The sequence below is a fragment of the Beta vulgaris genome, chromosome 8 (genome assembly GCF_026745355.1).
Source record: "Beta vulgaris subsp. vulgaris cultivar EL10 chromosome 8, EL10.2, whole genome shotgun sequence".
Classification (NCBI taxonomy): Eukaryota; Viridiplantae; Streptophyta; class Magnoliopsida; order Caryophyllales; family Amaranthaceae; genus Beta; species Beta vulgaris.
The window spans coordinates 13,950,855-13,972,845 of NC_079209.1; the positions used below are offsets into that span (position 1 = coordinate 13,950,855).

Genomic DNA, 21,991 nt, shown 5'->3' on the forward strand with positions numbered 1-21,991 from the left:
ACAATTGCTTGGTGATTGTATGATGTCTAAGACTACTATGTTGCCTGACATTTTACAGTATGGTTCATCTCTCACTGCTAATCATTGTGTTAACCTGAGGTTTAGCTTCACTACAGAAGATGTAAGGAAGATGATATTTAGTATTCCAAGTAATAAGGCTCCAGGTTTGGATGGATATAGCAGTGCTTTCTTCAAGGCTGCTTGGGAAATTGTTGGTGATGAAATCAGTCAGACTATACTGGGTATATTGAGAACTGGTTTGATGGTGAGAGAGCTAAATATCACTACACTCACCTTAGTTCCTAAGGTGAAGATCCCAAACTCAGTGAGTGAGTTCAGGCCTATTGCTTACTGTTCTACCATTTACAAATGTCTGTCTAAGCTTATTTGTGCTAAGCTCAACTATGTATTGCCTGACATAATCAACCCTACCCAAGGGGCTTTTGTCACTGGGAGGAACATTATGCATAATGTGCTTTTATGTCAAGACTTGGTTAAAATGTATAGGCCTTCCCAGAAGCAAGCTTGCTGCCTGATGAAGCTTGACATTAAGAAAGCCTATGACACTGTGGAATGGTCCTTTGTAGAAGAAATGTTGATTGGGCTCCAATTTCCTGCCTCCTTTGTGCAATTCATCATGATGTGTGTGACCACTCCATCTTACGCACTGATGATTAATGGTAGTCCTAGTGAGATGATCTATCCTAAAAGAGGATAAAGACAAGGGGATCCTCTCTCCCTCTTGTTATTCACCCTATGCATGGAGTACTGCTCTAGAATCCTCTATAAAGTGGGCACTCTGCCTAGTTTCCAGTTTCATTCAAGATGCAAACATATGAAGCTGAATCATCTCATCTTTGCAGATGATCTGCTTCTTTTCTCAAAAGGGGACTACAATTCAATTTGTATGCTTATGAGTGCTTTGAAAATGTTTGCTGAGACTTCTGGTCTACAGATGAGTCTTGGAAAGTCTGAAATGTACCTGACTGGCATGACAGAGGATGAGATAAGTAGAATTCAGCAAGTAACAGGCTTTAGGATTGGCTCTCTTCCATTTAGATACCTTGGTGCTCCTATGAGCACTAAGAGATTGAAGGTGGTGAATGACTGTGAGGCTCTTATTGACAAAATGTGCATGAGGGTGAAGGTATGGAGTAGCAGGAACCTTTCCTATAGTGGGAGGCTGCAACTAGTCAACTCTGTGTTGATGTCCATTTGTGTCTATTGGACACAATTGTTCATCTTCCTAAGGTTGTGCTTCATAATATTAACTCCATCTGCAGAAACTACCTGTGGCATGGTTCCTATGACAGCAACAGCCCTGGCTATGTTGCTTGGGATATGGTTTGTACTTCTAAAGATCATGGTGTTCTGGGGGTCAGGAACATCCTATTATGGAATCAAGCTGCTGTGGCCAAACATGTGTGGGCTATTTCACACAAGAAGGACAGCTTATGGGTGAAGTGGGTTCACTCTGTGTATATTAATGAAGCAAATTGGGAAGGCTATCAACCTCCCACTAATGCTAGTTGGGTATGGAAATGTATCTGCCATATAAAAGACCAGTTGTGGCCTATGATTGCTATAAATGATGCTACTCAGTTCAGCATTGCTAAAACATACAAGGCTCCTCTCCCTAATGGACTGCCTTGGAGATACAACAAAGGATATGGAATAGATTTTCTATTCCTAAGCATCGATTCATTCTTTGGCTTGCTTTGAAGCAAAGGCTAATGACTAGGGAGAGATTAGCCAGGATGAGAATCACTAATTGCACAGACTGCTGCCTATGTGGTGGTGCTAGGGAGACTCATGCTCATCTATTTTTTGAATGTGCCTTCAGTAGGAGATGTTTTCAACAAATCCATCTATGGCTTGGGGTCAGAAGATCAGACATCAACCTATACCAACATATGACATGGTTACTTAGGAGCCACAAGTCTGGAAGTTTTCATAGGAAAGTGCTCATGACAGCAATGGATGGCCTTGTGTACCAGATATGGAGAGCTAGGAATGATGCACTGTGGAACTATAAGGTTCCTTCTATCAGAACTACTGTCCAGCAGATTCAGTTTAATGTAAAACATAGAATCATTCAAGTGTATAGGAAAATGACTCCTAGGGAACATAGATGGTTTGATTTGTTATAGAGTGATGGTTTGAGGTTTTTACCTCTTTTAGGGTGCAGCTAAGTTCACTCTTGGCTTGCTTGATGTAATATGGCTTGTTTTTTAGTGCTATATATTCCTTTCTTGCTTCTCAAAAGAAAAAAACATTATTTTTTAAATAATTTTTACTTTCTCTGTTTCACAATAAGTGAAATATAGAGAAAGTGGAGAGTTACCAAGAGAGAGAGAAAGTTGGGACCACAATAAAGTAGAGTGATGGAAAAAAAGAGTTGTGGTCCCTTCTTACTTTATGGTGGCATATTTGTAATAAGAGTGGACTTTTTTTTACCATTTAGAGCTTGATTTCACTTATTGTGATTATTCCAAATAAGGAAAGTATTTCATTTATTATAAAATAGAGGAAGTATTTATTAATAATTAAGATATTAAACATGAAAATATAAAATAATGCAAATATTTCTAAATGAAGAAAGTATATAACAAGGAAATAAATAAATGAAGGAAGTATTAAATACCTGCGACCAATCACAATATCATACGTAAATGGATCATTAAGGCCACACTAAATAGGAGTATGTGAACAAGTGGGAGAGGTGCTCAACTGGTTACTAACTCAGGTAATATATATATATATATATATATAGGGGTAGGATCCGCTGAAAACAGCTCTTAATCTGAAAACTGAAAACAAGGTAACTTTTAAGCCCTTTAGGGTAACTTTTAACACTTTTAGGGTAACTTTTGTTAGTTTTTGGGTAACTTTATTATATTAAGGGTAGTTCTATATATTTCAAGGGTAACTTTATAAGAGTAACTATTACCACTTTTAGGGTAACTTTTACCATTTTTAGGACAACTTTTTAGATTTTTTTTTTTTTTTTTGCTAATTAAGTGAGTATATTGATTAAGAACATACCAATTACAACCATCCTAACCTAAAGGAGGCAAACCAACTAGGTTGGACTCCCAAACCTTTAGGAAGGAAAAACAAAAAGATTACATTGTAAGAGAGAGCTCCCTTAACCACACTCTATCTCTCATAGTTGTTTTCTTTGGCAACACACTATAGATTCTATCTATACATGTATGTTTAATTCTATACACATGTTTCTCCACTATATCTATTTTACTATTCCATAAAGCATCATTCCTTGCCCACCATACTTGATACACTGTAGCACAGATGATAGCAATCTTGACTTTTCTGAATCTTGATTCACCATTTGAGTTTACCCTGTCAATCAGCCCCTGTACTGATGTATCATGGGACTGCATTTGCAACCATTGAAGAATTTTCCTTATAACTGCTTTGCTAAAATAGCATTGAAAAAACAGATGACAGTGAGTCTCTTCTGTTAATCCACAAATTAAGCATGTAGCATCATCTATCACACCCACTTTGGTTAATCTATCTGTTGTTTTCAATCTATTTAGCATTACTAGCCAGCATAGAAATCTATGCTTTGGTATATTCAATCTACCCCAGAAAGCACCATACCAACTCACACTCTGCTGCTCATTCACCTGCCTCTTGTAAACTTCTTTTACTGAGTATACCCCCATATTCAATATCTGAGTCAAAGAGAAGTTCACCTTCAATTGGTCTTTCACCTGACATATCATTTTCCAATACCAACTGCATTGCTGAGGATAGTTGTACTCCCACCAATTTTCTTCTTTTACATACTGCTCATGCACCCACCTTACCCAGAGATTGTCCTTCTTTAAGGCAATAACCCACACATACCTCCCTAGAGCTGCTTGATTCCAAATTAAAACATTTTTGATTCCAAGACCACCCTCTTTTTTACTACAGCATACTGAGTCCCACTTTACATTCCTTGAGCTTTGACTGTAGTGTTCACCAGTCCAAAGATATGATCTACATATCTTATTTATATCTTGTAAGACTTTCCTTGGGATGATCATTATTTGTGCCCAGTAAACATGCAAACTCATGAGAACTGAGTTCACCAAGCATAGTCTTCCTTGGTATGAGAGATGCCTGCTACTCCAACACCTAATTCGAGCTGTCATTCTTTCCACAAGACCTTCACAATCTTTTATACTAATTCTTTTGTAGTAGATAGGGACCCCCAAATACCTGAAAGGGAAACTCCCCAAACTGAAGCCTGACATATTAAGGAGCCTTTGAACCTCCTGCTGCTTTAACCCCACTGTAAACAGTTCAGATTTTTGTTTATTGGCTTCTAACCCTGAAGACTCAGAGAAGTGAGTGAATCCTTGAAGCATTCTCAGAACTGATTTGAATTCACCTTTGCAACACATGATGATATCATCTGCAAAGCACAGATGGTTGAGTTTGATACCATTGCATCTAGGGTGGAACTGGAAATCATCTTTTTCACCTACAATCTTCATTGTTCTACTGAAATATTCCATGCACATCACAAAAATCAAGGGTGAGAGGGGGTCACCTTGTCTTAGACCCCTCTTGCCCTTGAAAAAGCCAACTAATTCCCCATTTATCATTAAAGAGAAGCTAGGAGATTTAATGCATTCCATAATCATCTCCACAAAACTAGAAGGGAATTTCATAGCTTGTAGTAACTCTTCAATAAAGCACCAATCTATTGAATCATAAGCTTTTTTAAGGTCCATTTTGATGATACAACCTGGTGCAGCATCCTTCTTCCCATAGTTCTTGATAATATCTTGACAAATTAAGATATTGTGTGCTATAAATCTCCCTTTTATGAAAGCACCCTGATTTGTAGCTATAATTTCAGGGAGAATCTTGTTCAATCTAGAACACAGCAGCTTGGTTATACACTTGTATATAACATTGCAGCACGCAATTGGCCTGAATTCAGTGACATTACCAGGACATTTGACCTTTGGAATCAAGGCCAAAATAGTATGATTCATCTCCTTCAATAATTTCTTTGATTGAAAGAAATCCAAGACAGCTATTGTACACTAAGCACCAACAATACTCGAAGCATCTTTATAGAACGCTGCCCCAAACCCATCTGGTCCTGGTGATTTATCACCAGGAATGGAAAAAATTGCCTGCTTTACCTCTTCAGGAGAGAAAGGAACTAGTAGTGCTTGACATTGTTCTGCATTCAATACAGGACCACCATCAATCACCTCCTGTTGCACATGACTCTTGTACTGCCTTGGAGTACCAAGAAGTTGAGTGTAGTAGTGCAGGAAAGCTTTGTTCACTTCTTCACTACCTTCAACCCATCTCCCTTCAATATCAGCAACACCATATATAGTGTTCTGAAGTCTTCTAGTTTTTAAAGCATTGTGAAATGCTTTTGAATTTTCATCTCCAGCTTTTATCCATGATAGTTTACTCTTCTGTTGCATAAAAGAAGAATATTTAGCATGAACCTTCTGATACTCCTGTGTAGCTAGTTGTTCTCTCTCTCTGGCTTGAGTGCTATTAGGATTCAGATGCAGCACCTTCTGAGCTTCTTGCAAAGCTATTTGTGCTTTTGTATCTTCAATGTGGATCTGAGAGAACCCCTGTTTGTTCATCTCTTTTAACACTATCTTCACCTGTTTCAGCTTCTTAGTGAACTTAAACATAGCACATCCTCTGACTTCAAAGTTCCAAGCATTCTGAACTTTACTTATGAACTCCTCTCCCATACTCTACATATGGAAGTATTTGAAAGGAGCTTTAATGTTCCTACTCCCTTCATGAACTCTAATCAATATAGGGGTATGATCAAAGAGGCCTTCCTCCATAAACATAGCCTCTGCTGTACTGAATTGATCTCTCCATTTGTCATTCCCAAGTACTCTATCCAATTTTGAAAAGACTCTGTCACTACCTTGTTGTTTGTTGTTCCAAGTGTAGTGACAACCATTTGACTTAATATCATCTAAGCCACAATGATTAACACACCTTCTGAAGGCCTCCATATCACCATCTCTAACCAGCGCACCTATTCTTTCCTCCTTATTGAGAACACAGTTAAAATCACCTCCAAGAATCCAAGCCTCACTCATGGTGTCAGCCTGGTTCATCAGATTCTTCCATAACTGCTCTCTGTCTCCTGCACTATTAAATGCATAGACAAAAGTACAGCAAAAGCCAGTATTTAACCCACTAGGTTGTACTTTTTAGATTTTAAGGGTAACTTATTTTAACTTTGATTATAGTTAAACCTATATAAGATTCTAACCTACATCGTTGTGTCTTACACAATGTTTTGCCTAGGGCTGGGAATGAGCCAAGCCTGCTCGTGAACAGTTCGAGCTCGGCTCGGTGGAAGCTCGGCCAGGGCTCGGCTCGCCAAGGCTCGGATCGAGTTCGGGATCGGCTCGTGACCTAACGATACGAGCCACGAGCTAAGCAAAGCTCGGCTCGAAAAGCTCGCGAACGGCTCGAGTTATTTTTTTATTAGAAAAAATATAAAAAAAAAATAGTATTATTGTTAATTAATAAAAAAAGGTAAAAGGTTAACAATATACTATATAGTATATATTAAAATAGGAAAAAAAATACAAAAAAGAAAATAATCTCACATTCCGTAAAAAATTTAAAAAAATTTATAACTTTTAGTGGGAGTGGCGCTATTTCCCATTTTGAAGTTTGGAGAAAAATTAAAAAAGCTCACTAGAACATTGCCCAAAACTTCAAAAACTTACAATTCACAAAAACCCTAAGGAGGCTAAACTCAGCACCGAGTCTCTGCCACTGCAGCAGTATATACCGCCGCTGCAACATCACCGCCGGTAAGTCGCATCTCATCCTCTCTCACTAAGTCAGTTGGTCGATACATCTCTTTCCTCGTACTCACCACCGTCGCATCTCTTTCCTCTTACTCGCAAGACTCTCACTCACCACCTGCTGGAACAGCCATGGCCGGCGACCCACCAACAGGTATGAAATCTTTTTAAATCTTAATTTTTGTATTTGCTGTAATTTAGGAATTGATTTTGCTTGGGCGGTGTACTTGGTATTAGATAATGGAAGTAGCAGGTTAACTATGGCAGGTTCCTTGAATGGTTTGCTTAGAAAATTTTATTAGATAATGTGTTCATGCTGTCTATGATTTTCTTATGGAGTATCTACATGTTCCATCATCAACTCCTAATTATTTAAATTGACTACTAGCAATTCATGGTTATGGAGTAATTACATGTTCATGGTTGAATTGAATTGTTTGAATTGACTACTAGCTGTTCATTGTTTTTTTATGGAGTAATTACATGATGTTTAGATAAACTATGGCTAGGTAATCAATATAAAAGATGAATGGGAAAATTATGCATTATTTCGTATAAAAATTTAGATGTTAACTTACTGTTGTTAAGGTAGGTAAGTGCAAGTGTGCAACAATGAAACCAAGATTGCAAAAACATATAAATCCAACAAGACTTGCTGCTCCTATATATCGAATACTAATATCTGTGTGGAAAGACATCAAAATTCTTTAACACTTGTACAGCTAAAGGAGTTTGGCTATGACTCAAGGTTTTTTCATTTCAAAATAATTCTGTTTTCATATCCCATTTGCCTTTATACTAGATATAGTTATTCTAAATTACATTGTTACTTGAGTAAAAAGGATAAGATAATGATTACTTCATATTTATAATTATTGGTTGTTCTTACTATTCAATAGGTGGATCTAGTGATGTTCCATCATCAACTCCTAATTGTTCTTCTACACCAACCGTGGAAAAGTTTTTTGCATTGTAAATGCTGAAGATGAGAACCCTTATGAACCAGAAGAAGATGATGAATTTATTGAATCTGAAATTCCCGTTGAAGTCGATGAGGCTAATGTAGAGGTTGGTGTTGAAGATCCCGATCATCCACATAAGAGACCACGAACATCTAGTGTGTGGTCTGAGATGGAGAAATATGCCAATTCTTCTGATGATTGTGTTAAATATGCCAATTCTTCTGATGATTTTGTGAAAGACATGGTAAAAAACATGAAAGAAAGGTTTGATAAGTATTGGGGTGAAGGCAATTTGATCATGGCCATAGGAGGTATTTTGGACCCTCGTGTGAAAATGGAGGTACTTGACATTACTTTCCCCCAAATGTTTCCTTCAGAACTTGTTAGAGGTAACATCCTTAAGGTTAGAGATACTTTGTACGAGTTGTATGATGAGTATAAGACCTTGTATTCTTCCCCAACGGAAGTAATTGGAGAATGTGATTATGGAACTTCAAATGATAATAAAGGGAACCTTCCTGGTATGTCTAGGGTGTTACAAGCTGTGAAAAGTGGAAGAAAAACTCAACCTAAGAAATCAGAAGTTGATATGTATTTTGAGGAAGAATACAATGATGAAGGAAAGTTTGATATATTGAAATGGTGGAAAGAAAAATCAGTGAAGTATCGTATTTTATCGAAAATTGATGCTGATGTCTTGGCTATTCGGATTACTACTGTTGCATCCGAGGCTACATTTAGTGCAGGGAGTCGTGTTATCGATTCTTATCGAGCTTCGCTGCTTCCAGAAACTGTGCAAATGCCAATTTTCACGGGAGATTGGACTAGGTCGACTTTTGGGATTAAAAGAAAGAACAAAGTAAGTCCAACAATGTTTTATTATTTGTTTCTTTTTAGTATTTTAAGGATTTTGTTCATGTTATTTTGACTAATTTTGGATTGTTTTGTACACTAATGCAGGATGTGGAAGATGATCAACCAAAAGAGATCGTTATTCCTATTCCATGAGTTGTTTTGGCACAAAATTTATGAAGATCGACATTCATGGCATGGAATATTCAACCAACTTGCATTATTGTAAACTTTGACGGTCAAACTTATTTGAATTTGTAATGTATGACTTGTTGGAGACTTTTTTCATTCCTTCTTTACTTGGAGACTTTTTTTATTTGTATTTGTTTAGAGACCTTTTTTTAATTTGTGTTTACTTGTTGGAGATTTTTTTTATTTATGAGATTTGTTGCGTATAAATTATGTATTAGTATGTGACTTTTTTTATTTTTGAGATTTCGAGCCATTTTATTAACATGAGCCTGAAACGATCCCGAGCCTCAAACAAGCCTCAAACGAGCCTCAAACGAGCATCGAGCCTCAAACAAGCCTCAAACGAGCCTCGAGCCCGAGACTCAAACGAGCTCGAGCCGAGCTCGCATTCCATGACACGAGCCCGAGCTCGAGCTTCATTTTTGAGGCTCGACGAGCCTCGAGCTCGAGCCGAGCCTCGGTTATGAAACTCGAGCTCGAGCCTGAGCCTGGCACTATTCGGGCTCGGCTCGGCTCGGCTCATTCCCACCCCTAGTTTTGCCAATTGGGCTAATAGGTTGTATGAATTTCGCCAAATATATGTTAGTGAGAGGGAGGTAACAAATAGCTTTAAAACAGCAACTAATAACAATACTTTGGAAACTGATAAAAACAGAGTAGGCTACACCATAATGAGTAAGATAAAAATAACAGAGAGAACACCAAAAGTAAAAAGTAGACAATACCACATGAAACGAAAGATTATGAAAATTAAAATTGCAAGGAAAGTTTATCAGTTTTACATCAGAGAAAGCAATAACATCCAAGTAATGTAACTGTTGTGCATGTACATGTTATGTTTTATGCACATGTTATGTTTTGATGATGAAAATTAATATAATATGTTGTAGTATGAAAGCATGTAACAGTTGCAACAGATGCATGAAGAAAGAAATTGATAAACGAAGACTTTGAAGAAAAGAAGAATCAAGAATGGAGTTCTAGTTTATAATTTCTTAGAATAGTTACTTTAGATGAAAATGTAATATGCTCTAACTTAGTGATATGCTATGTGCTAAATACAGAAATATAAAGTTAGTATAATTATTATTTTCTTTGAGTTAAGAAAGTAAATAATTATATTAAAATTATATTTCTATATAAAAAGGAAATAGGTTTTCGAAATCAAAAATAAAAAGAATTAAGAAAAACGTGTTTTTAGAAAAAGATTTGATAAAAACAAGTTTTAGAAAAAGATTTTATAAAACCGTGTTTGATAAAAACGAGTTTTAGAAAAGTTTTTATAAAACCGTGTTTATAAAAGATTTTGATAAAAACGAATTTTGGAAAAAGATTTTTTAAAATTATGTTTTGATAAAAACGTGTTTTAAGGAAAAAGATTTTACAAAAATCACGTTTCCTTAAAACGTGGTTGAAAAGATTTTTTATAAAACAAGATTTTCCAAAACGTGTTTTTGAAGAGTTTTATAAAATTGAAATTTCCTAAAACCAAGTTTTATAAAATCAGATTTTATTTTGGAAAATATTTTTTGAGTTGAAAAGAAAATCTGTTATGGAAAACATATCTTTTTAAGAATAAAGATAAAGATGAAAAAAGATAAAGATTGATTTTCTAAAAGAGAATTTAAATCCCTTGAATTAAGGAATTGAAAGATATCCTTTGGAAGGATATTCGTCCAACTCATGTTCTATAAAAGGGATTCATAATTCACTTTTAGATCTCACGTTTTCAGAGAGAAAAATCGAATTTATTAAAAGCTGAAAACTATTTCCTCCGGCACTGAGCATAGCACTGAGCGAGTCAGATTTAAGTTACTATTTCACAATTGTAATTGTCCTCTAATTGCTTGACTAAGAAGCACATCATTGAGGATCGTTCTTTCTTTGTAACTTTAACATTATAGAGAGTGCCAACACTTAGAGTTAAGTGTTGAGAGTCATTACTAGGGTTAGTAGTGAGGGGAATCTTATTGTATCAAGAGTTTGATATTTTAGGATTCAAAGAAATAAAGAGTTTTGTTTCTTGTGGACGTAGATCTCAGAGGTGAGATTGAACCACGTTATATCCTGTGTTTGCGTGTCAAATCTAATATCTTTTAAGTTTATTATTCGAAAAAAATCAAATCAGCGATTTACGAGTGTTTGGCACAGTGCCAGGCACTGAGCCACAAAAGGATTTTTGTGAAAATCGATTAGATTTCACCACTCAATTCAACCCCCCCTTCTTGAGTGTCACCTTGTGTTCCAACAGTAACCATAAGATTTCATAAACACGCAAATTCAACAAAATCACAAAAATCAACACTTAATTACAATTGTGATTTACCGGCTCTTACATTTTTAAGGAGTGGGGTTGAGCAATAATAGCTGTATAATTTATGCTTTTCAGCAACTATGAGATTGATACTGGTAGCGCTGCTCAGAAGTAGAACAGAAAAGTTCATATAATCAAATTGGAAGTTTACATTTTAGGATATAGGAGTGTCATCAAACTCCTCTAAAACAATGGATAACATACCAATAAAACCAATCAAAACAAAATCAACATAGGAGCCGGCAGAACATGAAATTTCACCAAATTCGGGAAGAATATGATAAACATAAAGAAGAATCGCACAAAAAATTGCAGATGAACATGAAAGAAAATCGCAACTGAGCGTAAAACCCTAGAAAAATTGGGGAAAAAACTCAAGTAGAGCAAAATTGAGTGAAATTCGATTTGCAAATGTGAAAAATGAAAAGATTAAACAAATTCTTACCGGAATTTCGAATCATTGAAGGATTAACATTGATTGAAGGTGAGAATTGAGAGCGTGAAAATCGGCCTTTTAGGAGAGAGAAATCACGTAATTGATGGCTGAGGAATAAGAGGGAGAAAATTAGGTGGGAGAAAATAAATTTTTGGACACGCGACGTGGCTAAATCGTGGCCATCTAATATTTTCTTCAAAATCCGATGGCTCATATTGCTTGTTTTTAGTTTTCAGATTAATGGTGGTTTTCACAAGATCCTATTCCTATATATATATATATATATATATATTATATATAATTAATATATTATAATATTAATATATATTATATTATATTATATTATTATATATATATATATATATATATATATCGCAAGATCACATGAGAATGCTACTTACATGAGAAATGAGAATGAATCTCAACCACACGATTGAGTTCATGTAAGAATGCATACTTACATGAGAAATGAGAATGAATTTTATGTGATATAACTCTTATGAATAAGTTATGTAACTCTAATGCAAAAGTGATGTAACTCCAAAAAAAGAATATTAGAAGAAAAAAATTTGAAATTTTTTTTTTTTGGCTCAAAATTTTTTAGGGGGTATAACTCTAATAAACCAGTGTTGTAACTCTAATCCAATTGTGGTTGAGATTCATTCTCATTTCTCATGTAAGTAGCATTCTCATCATGTGATATATATATATATATATATATATAGGAATAGGATCTTGTGAAAACCATCCTTAAGCTGAAAACTGAAAACAAGATATCTGAACCGTTGATTTCGATCGTACGGTTTATATCTCAATTCCCTCTCTCCCACTCTAACACTCCCTCTCACTCATCAAACTCCACCCCACTCTCTCTCCTCTAAAGATCAACCCAGATTTTGATCGTGCCGCTTAACCCTTCCACTTTTTTTTTCTCTCTCCTCCATCAATGGCAGAAAAGATTTGCATCTCTACTTCTCTCTTTACTCCTCTGCTCTGATGCAGCCCAAACAACACAACTCCAGCAACCATACCACCACCAACAACAACAATGCAACACACAACACATGGAAGGGAAATTCCTTTTATTACTTTGCCGGACCACCACAAGGCGGCATCAACAACGCCAACACACGGGGATCGGAGCAGTAGGTGTACCACAAAACACTTCAACGACAATAGGTGGATCGAGAGGAAAGAGAGACACGAGCTTAGATCAATTCCTAAAATGGCGAAAAATAGTAGATGAAATTGGTGATGTTTCGTTCGGATTTTTATCATCTTCTCTTTCTTTTGTGGAACTTTTTCAGAGTTTTGTCATCAATTCATCATCAAATTCATCATTTCCTCTAATTTAGGGTTCTTCTTCTTGATTTTTTTCCTATATTTTGATATCTGTGTATTCTTTCTCGATTTTTCTTTTTTAACTTTTCATATTTCATTGTTTTGAACTATCTCTGTTTTGATTATTGATTGAGGTTGAATAATTTTAAATTTCTCTGTTTTCTGGTTTGAGCGTTATGTGATTTGATGAGTAATTGTTAATTTTATGATAATTTTGAGCTCATTTTGTTCATCATTTTCAGATCTTCAACTGAATTTTTGAATCTAGTAATTTTCGATCGAAATTGCGAAGAGATCTTCATTTTTCGTTCAATTTTGGACTATTCTTATGGATTTTTATTGGATTGCTCAATTTTGTATTCATATTAGATGCTTTTTTTAGGCTATTAACATTCATTCTGCTTTATTTTTCTTTTATTCTTGTTAAATGTTATTTACTTTTCAATAGCTCAAATATTGAAAATAAAGCATACTCTTATAATCTTCTAATTGTAATTGTCAAATTACGTGATTGTTGTAGGTGATTTGATTTTGACTTGTGAATTTTTGGTGGATTTTGGTGTAGATTTGTTGAAAACTTAAAAGTTACCCTATATCAAGTTTTTTTATTAGTTTCCAAAGTATTGTTATTAGTTGCTGTTTTAAAGCTATTTGTTACCCCCCTCTCACTAACATATATTTGGCGAAATTCATACAAAGTATTGTTATTAGTTGCCAAAGTATTGTGATTAGTTGTTGTTTTAAAGCTATTTGTTACCCCCTCTCACTAACATATATTTCGAGGTAAAAAGTTACCTTAAAAGTGGTAATAGTTACTCTTATAATAAATAAAGTTCCGTTGAAATATATAGAACTATCCTTAATATAATAAAGTTACCCCAAAACTGACAAAAGTTACCCTAAAAGTGTTAAAAGTTACCCTAAAGGGGTTAAAAGTTACTTTGTTTTCAGTTTTCAGCGGATCCTTCCCCTATATATATATATATATATATATATATTATATTTTATATATATATATATATATATATATATATATATATATAATGAAGGACTCTGTTAGATCTGAAACTTTTGTAAGTTAATTCGACTTAAATATCCAAGTAGACATTTTAAGGGGGTGATAAGCAGAAACCTTCTTCCAAAATGCTTCAAGTGAAATTCAAACTTCCAACTTAAAAATTAAAAAGTTATTTGCTTACCATTCGATCAAACTTAACTTGTGGCTACCTCTTAAGTCTTAGCTTATCTTATCATCTTATCCACCATTTCACCAGTATCCAGTATGAGCCTATTAGGTCATAGTGTATGTAGCTGACAATTCACGTGAACCACATAAATTTGATAAGATAATAATTTTTAAAAAATCATACAAAAAACTCTCAGTTTCATTTTTCACGTGGTGGTGTCACGACAAGTAATTTCATCTTCTTTTTTTTTTTCCTTTTATCTATGGTGTAAAAAGAACGTATATAATCATGGAATTCTTCTATAAATTAAAGGTTTCAGATGTTGAAGTTCTCATAAGTGCCAAGCAAAAAGAAATCATATCACTAAAAACTGCAAAAAGAAAATGGAGAAGTCATCATGCTTTAAGCTGGTTTTCTTAGTCTTTCTGTTGCTCAACATTTCAGGCTCGTTCTCTCTTTAACTTTTGTTATGCTCACTAGCTATGAAGTATCATATATGTGGAGGAATGCTAAATTACTAACAATTAGCCGGTCTTAGGCCTTGTTTGGTTGGATATAGGAAGTCATACTTCCTAGGAAGTTATTTTTTCCATGTATTTGAAATTCCTAGGAAGTGTAAAATTGTGTTTGGTTGATAATGGGAATTAGAACTTCCCATGGGAAGTTCTACTTACCTAGGGGGACCTAGGTTAACTTCCTCCATTTTGGAGGAAGTAAAACTTCCTAGGAAGTGCAAATTCCCATGATTTTGCCAACCAAACAACTTCATATACTTCTACTTCCCAGGAATTTGCATTCCCATGATTTGTTTTGTAAACCAAACAAGGCCTTAGTGTCCAATAATAATGCGGATTGTTTGAACTAATAATTAGGACCTTTTCATATCTCCTCATTATTATTAGTACATCTTTGATAAGATTGCCTATTATAAAATTCACAAAGTCTTAAATAAGACAGTCTCACGTTAGTCTTAACGTGAGATCTGGCCAGTCCAAGAGATATATATTTTTAGAAAACGGATCACGTCTCACAAATTCTCACGATAATATTTTGGCGAATTAGTTAATATTTTTGGCGAATTAGTTAAGTATTTTAGCACAATAGTTTAAAGCTGGTAATTTTTATGTAGACTTCCATTGTTTTTTAGTTAACATATTCAATACATCAGTTAGTGTTGTTCTATAATTAGTTAAGATTTTTTTTTTTTTTGAGGGGAATTAGTTAAGATTAATTGAGCATTATTTTGGTTTCTAATATAAACGAAGAAACAACTTTTTACAAATCTAAAATGTGAAATACAAAAGACAACTTGAAAAAATAACTTAAAACAACCTAGCATTTGGAGTAACTATTGTACCAATTTCAATTTGGTTCTTGAATTTTTTTCTTTTAGTCTTCTCAAAATGACTTTTCTTTCTTGCACTTCCTCTCTTTGTTTTTGAACCATACGGGTATAAAATAACCAATATAGTTGTACTTCATGAGTATCGTTCTTCTATGATTGGTTTCATATTTTAAGACTTTGTTTATAATTGCAGTAGTATTTTTGTAGACTTCTTGGAATGCCTTTCTTGCATCTTCATTATCTTAACTTTTGAGAATGAGATTGTAGAACTAATTTTATCGCAGTTTCATGTTGCCATGGGGTTACATTGGTTTATCTATTCATTTTGCTTTTCCACACTTTCCTCTTAACATATCTAATCCATCTCAAGCCCGCCCGGGCTGCTCCTCCTTGACTCGTCTTCGAGCCTCTTCTTCGCCTAGCTTGCTTCACTATCTCCACAAAACCCCAATATACACAACCCAACACGCTTCTTTAATCACTAATATCTTTAGTTGTACAAACGAAAAAAATATAAAAAGAGTTATAATTTGATAGTATGTATCGAGAAGAATCTAACAAGATCCCACTTGACTATGTTTTTCTTTATATAATGGCGATAAATCGGATTCAAAATTAATCAGTGAATAGTATCATTTCACCTAATGTTTCATTTAAAATAGAATAGAGGAAGTAGGAGCCTTATAGAATTATTATAAGGACATTTATTTTTTGAATTCTAATGAACTCTTCAATGCGTAAGTAATATATTTCACCTGATAATATTAATAAAAAAGAACAATAAAAATGTTAATTTAGTCAACGACTTTTCTGAATGAACTCAATAGGGATATTGTTCAGTTTTAAAAATTAGCGGCTTATCATCTCCCTAATTAAAAAAACGACATAATTATTTGAAATCATATTTGTAGAAGCTTTCACCTAAAGCAAAAAAAAAAAAAAAAAAAAAAAAAATAGATCGTGTAATTATTTTATATTACGATCAACCCAATTGTAGTAGATTTTTTTTGATCAATAACAGATCTTGTGTTAGTTTATAATTAATCAAGATAACTTATAGTAAACTCATGATCCAATTTTTTCCTATCCGTATAAACAGCTTCAACACTTGCAAGAATGCAACCAACTATAATGGAAGAACTTACAAAGGAACAAGTTCTTGAAGAACTTGGTGCTTACAAGCAGATAATAGCATCAGCAGCAACAAGAGACCGCGGCGAGTTATTAAGAACGGTGATAGAAGCGGTTGCGCGACCGCGACCGCGACCGTGCATAAGGGCTGGCGGCTACTGTAACATTTTGAACGTATGTTGTGCTGGGTTGACTTGTGAGGAACATGATATACAAGACGCCGTCTGCGTCTAAATCTTGGACTTGCTTAAAAAAATGTGTTATTATAAGTGTATTTGGCCTTTTAGGCTTGATCTTCAATTTCGTCTTTAAGCTTAGTCATCTAACTAGCGTGTCTGTTTGTCAATAAAGATCATTGTCTTCTCTAGACAATTATGGACTTCTTGATGCTTTTATTTTAATAATATAAAATATTTCCTCGCTTTCAGTAGGGTTATTAAGGTTTCTTATGTGATTGAGTACCTTTTTAATTTTTCTTACTCATAACTTGTCGAATTTGAAGAATATTGTTAATGTAGGAGCAACTTTCAGACAAGAACATGGATAGTAAACTATAAAATTGATTTTTTTTTTTTTTGGACACTCCAGATCAGTCTCGTTTAACTTTATTTTCTTATAGAAATATATAAATATTTAATTTCTGATGATCACTCAAATTAATTATAATGTTAATCTTGTACTTGGATTAATTAATTTGTTCTTTTAATGGTTTTGGATCGGATCCGTTGATGTGCTGAAATTAATGAAGTTAATGTATTGTACTTCTATTGATTTTATCTTAGGTTAATAAGATAACATATCATATTGGATTGAAACCTCATATAAGTCAATTTAGGGTCGATGTAAATTGGGTATTAGATTGGTCTTTGCCAAGTATATCATTCATTGTGCCATTGAGGGAAATGAACAAGATCATCATTTTTTCAGATAGCTGATAGGATGTTGTATACTTGTCAAAAGTAAAATCCTAACAAAAGCTCATAACAATGTAGTAGAATAATAAATGGGGTAAAATCTAGAAAGAAAGTAGAGTAACATAACTTGAGTAATTGATGCAATTTTGAGCCTAATTATGAATCTAAATGATCTATAGACTATAGTGCAACCTAAATACACCAAAACTATATATAAATATGACATATCAATCTGTTAACCACACCTCTAGTACGATCATCCCTAAAATTCAAAAACCCCATATAGCTAATGATGTTAGGCCCATAAACCAAGGGTGTTCATAACCAAGTACTCAAAATCAGCTCATGACCCGACCTGAAAAATCGAACATTTAATAATTGAATAACTAGTTTTTTGAGTCGGGTCACAAGGTACCTTGGAGAATATATAAACAGCTAAGAATCTATCAATTTTGAATCAAAAGTTTATACTTTTATAGCTTACATATTCTTCAACAGTTCAACCTAATATACCAGATTCTATATAACAATTATTATGTCAACAAAATTTAAGCAAAATATGAATGGAGAGAGTAGAATAAAAGTAGTATTAGTTTACAAATACAGTCAGATACTAGATTCTACACAAAGAGATGTAGTTTTAATGTTTTTTATTATACGCAAGAAATCAAAAAACCTAAAAATTGCATCTAAATCTAGCAAATTAATGTATGTGAGGTAAAAGTTAAGAAGGGTATATTTCTTCTCAATTGTTTCAAATTGTACATGATGACTAAGTACTGTGACCCTTGCTATATGGGAATCCTAACTTTCTTTTATGAACGAGACTTCAATTAAAAGGAAACACGACATTGAGCTGAGAAAAGAAAAAAGGACATTTTTCACCAATTATTTCCGAATAATTTCTTTTTAACCAAATACCATCTAGTGCTTTCTTTAAAATTCGTTACATACTCTTAATGACTAACTATTGTGGGCTTTTTTAGGCAATAATCCCTAATACCATTACCAAACCTTAATTAATCCCTACTTGAGTTATTACCTTGATAGACCACCATTGAAGCAATAAAAATATCAGGAAAGAGAGTTTTGGAGGAAGAGAGAAAAAAGGGTCATATAAGGCACAAGGTAAACGAGTCATGCATATAGAGGATCATTCTTTTGGGAGCATTGAGAGTATCATATAGGATTGTCATTTCACATTAATATTTATTTAGAAATTATGACTTTAGGATAATAGAAATGGATAGAGTTTTGGATAAACAGAAAATAGAGTTTGGTTCTCAATAAAACACAAGATATTATTATTAACTAGTATTTGGGCCCGGGCATTACCCCGGGTTAATATTGTGTTTTCGAACTTGATATGCATTTTTTTCCATTCCCACTAAAATATATTAAGGAAAATTCAACATTTAAAAGGTACAAATATAATAATGTGGACACTTGAAGCATGATTAAAAGTTGATTGAGATGGTAATTGTGTCATGTATAATACCAAGAGGTCATGAGTTCAAATCTTAATGCAAGCTAATTTTACTTTTGTTATTACATTATTAGGGTTTCTCTAACCTATGCATCAAGTGCATATGTTTAGATATCTATTTTTACCTTTGGTCAATTTTAGTATAGGTCGATAGAGATAAAAGAAAAACCCTAACAGAAACAAAAGAGAAGGGATACTGTCAAATACTCTCTCAGTTCTTTATTAGTTTACCCGTATTTCTTTTTGGGATGTTCCTTATTAGTTTACCCAATTTTTTTGTTTCTATTTTTGTAATGAGACCAAACTTTCATCACATGTACATTTAACTTTAATATAAAGTAATAATTTCTCTTTCTTTCTATGACCCACAACATTATTCTGCTACAACTCTGTGCAAAAGAAATGGGTAAAATAACAACGAGTCTTTATTAGTTTACCCATATTTCTTTTTGAGATGTCCCTTATTAGTTTATCCCTTTTTTTGTTTCTATTTTTGGAATGAAACCATTGATTTTTCATCACACATACATTTAACTTTAATATAAAATAATAATTTCTCTTTCTTTCTATAACCCACAACATTATTTTTCGTAAAATTCTATGCAAAAGAAATGAGTAAACTAAAGACCGAAAAAAGTATATCAATTCAAATAATTTACTACTTCTTTCAATAAGATACTTCATATTACAAGAAGTATTAAATATCCGCGATCAATCACAATATCATATTTAAATAGATCATTAAGTCATTAGTTCATTACTCATTAGTGGTACCATATTTGATATTCCTACAGGCTACAATCCTAGCTTATGTTATGATCTTATCCACCATTTCACCCGTATGAGTTATTTATGACCGTATTAACTTCGGACAGATATGTCAGTGTATGTAGCTGGACAAGTTCACGTGAAGTCGTGAACCACAATAAATTTGGAAACAATATAATTTTTTTAAAAAATCATACAAAAACTTTAAATTTCGTTTTTCACGTGGTGGCGTCACGACAAGTAGTTTCGTTTTTTTTTTTTTTAATCTTGGTGTAAAGAGAACGTGTACAATCATGGAATTCAAAATTCTTCTATAAATTAAAGGTCTCAGATGTTGAAGCTCTCATAAGTCATAACTCATAACTCATAAGTGGCAAGCAAAGAGAAATCCTATCACTAAAAAGTGCAAAAAAGAAAATGGAGAAGTCATCTTGCTTTAAGCTGGTTTTCTTAGCCTTTGTGTTGCTCAACATTTCAGGTTCGTTCGTTCTCTCTCTCTTTAACCTTTGTGCGCTAGCTATGAAGTATCAATGTATCATATTAGTGGAGTATGCTAAATTATTAACAATGAGCCGCTTTTTGTGTCCAATAATAATGTGCATTGTATGAACTAATTAATAATTAATTAGGAATTTTCGTTATTCCCTAGTTAGTAGTAGTGAGTCTTGTGTCTTATTATAAAATTATTGTAAGTCCATACATCAAGTTACATATATCTTATCATAAATCATGGTAAGACGATATTATATGAGACTTAGGGAGTTATTATAAGAACATTTATCTTTTAAATTCTAATGAGCTCTTTAACGCTTAAGTAATATATTTACCCTGTCAACATAACGAAAAGAACAATAAATTTGGAAATTGAGTTAATAACTTTTCTAAATGAACTCAATAGAGAATATATTGTGCAGTTTAAAATATTATCGTCTTATCATCTCCCCAATCAAAAATAACACAATTATTTAAAACTATATCTATAGAAGTTTCCATCTAAATTACCAAAAAAAAACTAAAAATAGATCGGGTAATTATTTTTATATTTCGATCAACCCAATTTGTAGTATATATTTCTTGACCAAATTAAACAGATCTAGTGTTAGTTTATGTTTAATTAAGATAATGTTATAATAAACTCATGACCCTAATTTTTTCCTATTTATATTGGTACAAACAGCTTCAACCCTTGCAAGAATGCAACCAATTATAATGGAAGAACTCGCAAAGGAACAAGTTCTTGAACAACTTGGTGCCTACAAACAGATAATAGCGTCAGCAGCAACAAGATCAAACCGCGCCGAGTTATTAAGAATGGTGAGAGGAGCGGTTGCGCAACAATGCGGGAGACGCGGCGCCTATTGTAACACTAACAACGATTGTTGTGCTGGTTTCACTTGTAGGGAAGACGATGATCAAGATTATTACACTGGCTACACCACCTGCGTCTAGATCTTGGACTTATTTAAAAAAAATGTGTTATTATAAGTGTATTTGGCCTTTTAGGCTTGATCTTGAATTTGGTCTTAAAGCTTAGTCATCTAGCTAGCTGGTTTGTTTGTGAATAAAAATCATTTGTCTTCTATAGACAATTAGATTTTCTTAATATCACAAATGAACTTGTTAATGCTAATAATATAAAAAACTTCCTTAGTCACTTTTAGTAGGGTTATTGAGGTTTCTTATGTGATTGAGTACGTTTTTAATTTCTCTTATTCATTCACTTATCAAATTTGAAGAATATTGTTAATCTACGAGTAACTTTCAGACTAGAACTTGGGTAGTAAAATATAAAATTGATTTTTTTGGGGGCACACCAGAACATACACTATTTTTTTTAACTTATTTTCTAAGAGAAATATATAAATTAAATATGGAAAATGATATACATAGCCCTAAATGGAAATAAAATATTAAATCAAGCATTTATTACCTCAGTTGATCTGAAAATGTGTCTTGAATTTTTAAACTGTTTCCATTTAAAGAAATGTATTTAATGCTTATATGTAGCCCTATATAACATTACCCATTAAATATTTAGTTTGTGATGATAACTCAAATTAATTATGATGCTAATCTTGTAATTGGATTATTTTATTTGTTCTTTTAATGGTTTTGTATCTGTTCATGTGCTGAAATTAATGAAGTTTAATGCATTGTACTATACTTTTCTTTATTTTATCTAAGGTTCATAAGATAAAAATATCAGATTGGATTGAAACCTCAT

General features: G+C 33.5%; 1 protein-coding gene and 2 long non-coding RNA genes across 3 annotated transcripts; all 3 read left to right on the top strand.

Annotated features, from left to right (window-relative positions):
- Nucleotides 1-760: 760 nt before the first annotated feature.
- LOC125492891 (uncharacterized) lies at nt 761-1,722 on the top strand. Its single transcript, XM_048635630.1, has 2 exons — nt 761-1,147; nt 1,252-1,722. The coding sequence occupies exons 1-2, from the start codon at nt 761-763 to the stop codon at nt 1,720-1,722; spliced, it is 858 nt and encodes a 285-aa protein (XP_048491587.1).
- A 12,611-nt stretch (nt 1,723-14,333) lies between these two features.
- Nucleotides 14,334-16,659, top strand: LOC130589725 (uncharacterized). Its single transcript, XR_008967363.1, has 2 exons — nt 14,334-14,654; nt 14,950-16,659. It is a non-coding gene; the product is annotated as an uncharacterized LOC130589725 (long non-coding RNA).
- A 3,123-nt stretch (nt 16,660-19,782) lies between these two features.
- LOC104885318 (hypothetical protein) lies at nt 19,783-21,421 on the top strand. The gene is made up of 2 exons (XR_007268674.1): nt 19,783-20,245; nt 20,945-21,421. It is a non-coding gene; the product is annotated as a hypothetical protein (long non-coding RNA).
- The last annotated feature ends 570 nt before the right edge of the window (nt 21,422-21,991 follow it).